This window comes from Hyla sarda, chromosome 7 (genome assembly GCF_029499605.1).
Source record: "Hyla sarda isolate aHylSar1 chromosome 7, aHylSar1.hap1, whole genome shotgun sequence".
Lineage (NCBI taxonomy): Eukaryota > Metazoa > Chordata > Amphibia > Anura > Hylidae > Hyla > Hyla sarda.
Genome location: NC_079195.1, coordinates 6,726,687 through 6,733,454, shown reverse-complemented (window position 1 = coordinate 6,733,454; position 6,768 = coordinate 6,726,687). Strand labels below are relative to the sequence as shown.

At 54.5% G+C, this 6,768-nt stretch overlaps 1 protein-coding gene across 2 annotated transcripts in view; it reads right to left on the bottom strand.

Annotated features, from left to right (window-relative positions):
• Positions 1–3,056: 3,056 nt before the first annotated feature.
• Positions 3,057–6,768, bottom strand: part of NPHS2 (NPHS2 stomatin family member, podocin) — a 53,856-nt gene continuing 50,144 nt past the window's right edge. For both annotated transcript variants that reach the window (XM_056529382.1, XM_056529383.1), the window contains 2 exons: positions 3,943–4,021; positions 3,057–3,599 (listed from right to left, as the gene is read on the bottom strand). In XM_056529382.1, the coding sequence (XP_056385357.1) occupies positions 3,324–3,599; positions 3,943–4,021 (355 nt within the window). In that variant the 3' untranslated portion in view covers positions 3,057–3,323. The remainder of the gene's footprint in view (positions 3,600–3,942; positions 4,022–6,768) is intronic.

The window sequence follows — 6,768 nt, the reverse complement described above, 5'->3', positions numbered from 1 at the left end:
TGTAGACAACCTCCCCCCCGAACTGTAGACAACCTCTCCCCCCGGACTGTAGACAACCTCTCCCCGGACTGTAGACAACCTCCCCCCGGACTGTAGACAACCTCTCCCCGGACTGTAGACAACCTCTCCCCGGACTGTAGACAACCTCCCCCCGGACTGTAGACAACCTCTCCCCCCGGACTGTAGATAACCTCTCCCTGGACTGTAGACAACCTCCCCCCGGACTGTAGACAACCTCCCCCCGAACTGTAGACAACCTCTCCCCCCGGACTGTAGACAACCTCTCCCTGGACTGTAGACAACCTCCCCCCGGACTGTAGACAACCTCCCCCCGAACTGTAGACAACCTCTCCCCCCGGACTGTAGACAACCTTTCCCTCCGGACTGTAGACAACCTCCCCCCGGACTGTAGACAACCTCTCCCCTCGGACGGTAAACAACACCTCCCCCTGGACTGTAGACAACCTCCCCCCGGACTGTAGACAACCTCCCCCCGGACTGTAGACAACCTCCCCCCGGACTGTAGACAACCTCCCCCGGACTGTAGACAACCACTCCCCGGACTTTAGACAACCTCCTCCCGGACTGTAGACAACCTCTCCCCCCGGACTGTAGACAACCTCTCCCCCCGGACTGTAGACAACCTCTTCCCCCGGACTGTAGACAACCTCTCCCCCCGGACTGTAGACAACCTCCCCCTAGACTGTAGACAACCTCTCCCTCGGACTGTAGACAACCACCCCCCGGACTGTAGACAACCACCCCCCGGACTGTAGACAACCTCCTCCCGGACTGTAGACAACCTCTCCCCCCGGACTGTAGACAACCTCTCCCCCCCGGACTGTAGACAACCTCTCCCCCCGGACTGTAGACAACCTCTCCCCCCCGGACTGTAGACAACCTTTTCCCCCCGGACTGCAGACAACCTCTCCCCCCGGACTGTAGACAACCTCCCCCCGGACTGTAGACAACCTCCCCCCGGACTGTAGACAACCTCCCCCCGGACTGTAGACAACCTCCCCATGGACTGTAGACAACCTCTCCCCCCCGGACTGTAGACAACCTCTCCCCCCGGACTGTAGACAACCTCTCCCCCCCGGACTGTAGACAACCTTTTCCCCCCGGACTGCAGACAACCTCTCCCCCCGGACTGTAGACAACCTCTCCCCCCGGACTGTAGACAACCTCTCCCCCCGGACTGTAGACAACCTCTCCCCCCGGACTGTAGACAACCTCCCCCCGAACTGTAGACAACCTCCTCCTGGACTGTAGACAACCTCTCCCCGTACTGTAGACAGCCTCCCCCCGGACTGTAGACAACCTCTCCCCCCGGACTGTAGACAACCTCTCCCTGGACTGTAGACAACCTCCCCCCGGACTGTAAACAACCTCTCCCCCCGGACTGTAGACAACCTCTCCCCCCGGACTGTAGACAACCTCTCCCCCCGGACTGTAGACAACCTCTCCCCCCGGACTGTAGACAACCTCCCCCCGAACTGTAGACAACCTCCTCCTGGACTGTAGACAACCTCTCCCCGTACTGTAGACAGCCTCCCCCCGGACTGTAGACAACCTCTCCCCCTGGACTGTAGACAACCTCCCCCTGGACTGTAGACAACCTCTCCCCCCGGACTGTAGACAACTTCTCCCTGGACTGTAGACAACCTCCCCCCAGACTGTAGACAACTTCCTCCTGGACTATAGACAACCTCCCCCCGGACTGTAGACAACCTCTCCCCCCGGACTGTAGACAACCTCTCCCCCCGGACTGTAGACAACCTCTCCCTGGACTGTAGACAACCTCCCCCAGGACTGTAGACAACCTCTCCCCCCGGACTGTAGACAACTTCTCCCTGGACTGTAGACAACCTCCCCCCGGACTGTAGACAACCTCTCCCTGGACTATAGACAACCTCTCCCCGGACTGTAGACAGCCTCCCCCCGGACTGTAGACAACCTCTTCCCCTGGACTGTAGACAACCTCCCCCCCGAACTGTAGACAACCTCTCCCCCCGGACTGTAGACAACCTCTCCCCGGACTGTAGACAACCTCCCCCCGGACTGTAGACAACCTCTCCCCGGACTGTAGACAACCTCTCCCCGGACTGTAGACAACCTCCCCCCGGACTGTAGACAACCTCTCCCCCCGGACTGTAGACAACCTCTCCCTGGACTGTAGACAACCTCCCCCCGGACTGTAGACAACCTCCCCCCGAACTGTAGACAACCTCCCCCCGGACTGTAGACAACCTCCCCCTGGACTATAGACAACCTCTCCCCGGACTGTAGACAACCTCCCCCCGGACTGTAGACAACCTCTCCCCGGACTGTAGACAACCTCCCCCCGGACTGTAGACAACCTCTCCCCGGACTGTAGACAACCTCTCCCCGGACTGTAGACAACCTCCCCCCGGACTGTAGACAACCTCTCCCCCCGGACTGTAGACAACCTCTCCCTGGACTGTAGACAACCTCCCCCCGGACTGTAGACAACCTCCCCCCGAACTGTAGACAACCTCTCCCCCCCGGACTGTAGACAACCTCCCCCCGGACTGTAGACAACCTCCCCCTGGACTATAGACAACCTCTCCCCGGACTGTAGACAACCTCCCCCCAGACTGTAGACAACCTCTCCCCGGACTGTAGACAACCTCCCCCCGGACTGTAGACAACCTCTCCCCGGACTATAGACAACCTCTCCCCGGACTGTAGACAACCTCTCCCCGGACTGTAGACAACCTCCCCCCGGACTGTAGACAACCTCCCCCCGAACTGTAGACAACCTCTCCCCGGACTGTAGACAACCTCTCCCCGGACTGTAGACAACCTCCTCCTGGACTGTAGACAACCTCCTCCTGGACTGTAGACAACCTCCTCCCGGACTGTAGACAACCTCCTCCTGGACTGTAGACAGCCTCCCCTCGGACTGTAGACAACCTCTCCCCGGACTGTAGACAACCTCCCCCCCTTGCTGTCAGTGAATTTGAACATTATTGTTTTTATTTCATTTGAGATCTTAATGCTCAACATTAAAGTCTGGGACAATGAGATTCGGTATTTGTGAATAATTTATTACAAAAGTATAAGATACAAAAACAACGTCTCCAATCGATTATTTTTATGGTATATGGTGGACATCACCTCCATGTTTCTCTGATTTACTCCGTAAATGCCCCAGTCTCTATCTCTCTGTTTCCCAATCAGTGCACCTCCAGCTGTTGCAAAACTACAACTCCCAGCATGTAAGTTGTAGTTTTGCAACAGCTGGAGGCACCCTGGTTGGGAAACTCTGCCCTATCTATCTGTCTAACGTCGTCCTCGGTTTAGAGCATCGGAGAATCCTTCTTGGTGTCCCGTTCAGCTTCGGTATCAGATTTCGGGCCGTCGGTCTTCATGTTTTTTGCCTGCAGGTTTGGCAGAATATTAAGGTTCATGAGGTCATACGGGAACGGCACCAGGAAGGTCGCGGGTTTCTCGGACGTCATACACTGTAAGGTGTGAAGATACCGGAGCTGTACGGCGGTGGGCGACCCCGATAGACTCTCTGCCGCCACTTTCAGCGATTCCGAGACAGTCTTTTCGCATTCCGCTGCGAGGATCTAAAAAAAAAGATTATAATTAGAGATGATCGAATTTACAGTGATTCAATTCGTCACAAACTTCTCTGCTCGGCAGTTGCTGACTTTATCCTGCATAAATTAGTTCAGCTTTCAGGTTCTCCGGTGGCTGGAAAAGGTGGATACAGTCCTAGGAAAGAGTCTCCAGCCACCAGAGCACCTGAAAGCTGAACTCATTTATGCAGTATAAAGGCAGCAACCGCCGAGCCGAGAAGTTCGTGACGAATCGAATCACTGTAACTTCACTCATCTCTAATTATAATAAACAATATAAACCATCTGCGCTACACAGCATGGCGTGAACTATCTCCATGTTGCCTCCTACCTTGACTTTGGAGTGTCTCTGTGCCTCAGCTTCTGCCGCCATTGACCGCTTCACTTCTTCAGGAAGATTAATGTCTTTACTAAAAAGGCGGCAAAGACAGCAAAATGTTACTGGTGAGCAATATATATATATATCCATAGATAACGCACTAGTGAAAAATCACATTGGGGGAGATTTATCAAAACCTGTGCAGAGGCAAATTTGCCCAGTTGCCCATAACAACCAATCAGCTCACTTCTTACATTCTTAACTAGGCCTCTGCAAAATGAAAGAAGCGATTGGTTGCTATGGGCAACTGGGTAAATTTGCCTCCGCACAGGTTTTGATAAATCTCCCTCATTATTTTTTGTCATGAAAGTCACAGATTTTAATGCAATCGGATTTGAGAACTAGATGACCATCTGATTTCCCCCCCCCAATAAAATGGTTAACGAGGGGTCTGAAGGTGCTTCTATTTCATAAAAAAAAAAATATATATATATATATATTTTTTTTTCTTCTTCATTTTAAAGGTTTAGTAGTGGAGCTGGCATCCATTACTAAGCTGGGGCTTAGTGTTATCCCATAGAACAGGTAATACTAACCACCGCATTATTACTTCAGTGCCTACCATGGTACTGGGAAGAGCCAGGCACCATGAGGCCCAGTGTATCAAAAAAATGGCGCTCCAGGTCTAAGGCAGTAGCAGCCTAGTATTATTAGGCTGGAACAGGACTGTTACGCCGAGCGCTCCGGGTCCCCGCTCCTCCCCGGAGCGCTCGCAACATCCTCGCAATTGCAGCGCCCCGGTCAGACCTGCTGACCGGGTGCGCTGCGATACCTCTCCCAGCCGGGATGCGATTTGCGATGCGGCAGGCGCCCGCTCGCGATGCGCATCCCGGCTCCCGTACCTGACTCGCTCTCCGTCGGTCTTGTCCCGGCGCGCGCGGCCCCGCTCCCTAGGGCGCGCGCGCCGGGTCTCTGCAATTTAAAGGGCCACTGCGCCACTGATTGGCGCAGTTAGCTTAATTAGTGTGTTCACCTGTGCACTCCCTATTTCTACCTCACTTCCCCTGCACTCCCTCGCCGGATCTTGTTGCCCTTGTGCCTAGTGAAAGCGTTCCCTTGTGTGTTCCTAGCCCGTGTTCCAGACCTCCTGCCGTTGCCCCTGACTACGATCCTTGCTGCCTGCCCCGACCTTCTGCTACGTCCGACCTTGCTCTTGTCTACTCCCTTGTACCGCGCCTATCTTCAGCAGTCAGAGAGGTTGAGCCGTTGCTGGTGGATACGACCTGGTTGCTACCGCCGCTGCAAGACCATCCCGCTTTGCGGCGGGCTCTGGTGAATACCAGTAGCAACTTAGAACCGGTCCACCAGCACGGTCCACGCCAATCCCTCTCTGGCACAGAGGATCCACCACCTGCCAGCCGAATCGTGACAAGGACAATATTAATGGCCCTTCCCACCCAAATAGTACCAGGCTGCCGCCGTACTCCTATAGAGTAGCTAACACCTATAATGTAGCATAGTAACATAGTTTGTAAGGTTGAAAAAAGACAAGAGTCCATGGAGTTCAACCTAAAACCCTACTGTGTTGGTTCAGAGGAAGGCGAAAACCCCCCCATGAGGCTGATGCCAATTGCCCCCTGACAGAGGAAAATTTCTTTCCCGACCCCAATATGTCATCAGAATAAATCCCTGGATCAATGTTCTATCCCCATAAATCTACTATTCATAACCTGTAATGTTATATTTTTCCAGAAAAACATCCAAGCCCCACTTGGATCAAGTCAATGACTGTCTAATTTTTATACAAGTAAAATAGCCAATAAAAATTGTGTATTTTTTTTATTTAAATTTTTTTCATTTTTACAGGTTTAGTAGTGGAGCCAGCATCCATTTCGTAGCTGGGGCTTAGTGTAAGCCCAACACTAACCTCCTCATTATTACCCCAATACTGTCACGATGCCGGCTGGCAGGTAGTGGATCCTCCGTGCCAGAGAGGGATGGCGAGGACCGCGCTAGTGGACCGGTTCTAAGCCACTACAGGTTTTCACCAGAGCCCGCCGCAAAGCGGGATGGTCTTGCTGCGGCGGTAGTGACCAGGTCGTATCCACTAGCAACGGCTCACCTCTCTGGCTGCTGAAGATGCTGAAGATAGGCGCGGTACCAGGGAGTAGGCAGAAGCAAGGTCGGACGTAGCAGAAGGTCGGGGGCAGGCGGCAAGGATCGTAGTCAGGGGCAACGGCAGGAGGTCAGGAACACGGACTAGGAACAGACAAGGGAACGCTTTCACTAGGCACAAGTGCAACAAGATCCGGCAAGGGAGTGCAGGGGAAGTGAGGTGATATAGGGAAGTGCACAGGTGATCACACTAATAGGTAATTGGGAGATTGGGCCAGACACCATCATAGGTGCACTGGCCCTTTAAATAGCAGAGACCCGGCGCGCGCGCGCCCTAGGGAGCGGGGCCGCGCGCGCCGGGACAGGACCGACGGAGAGCGAGTCAGGTACGGGGACCGGGGTGCGCATCGCGAGCGGGCGCCACCCGCATCGCGAATCGCATCCCGGCTGGAGGCGGAACCGCAGCGCACCCGGTCAGTGGATCTGACCGGGGCGCTGCAGCAACAAGGATGAGGCGAGCGCTCCGGGGAGGAACGGGGACCCGGAGCGCTCGGCGTAACAGTACCCCCCCCCTTGGGTCTCCCCCTCTTCTTGGGGTCAAAGAACCGGAGGAAAAAAAACTCAATTTTTCCGTGATGAGGTCCGATGCACATTAGGAGGGGTTCTGTGTGAAAACGCACGAGACAGTCCAATCTTTTATTGTAAAAACAAAAGATGTAGAGG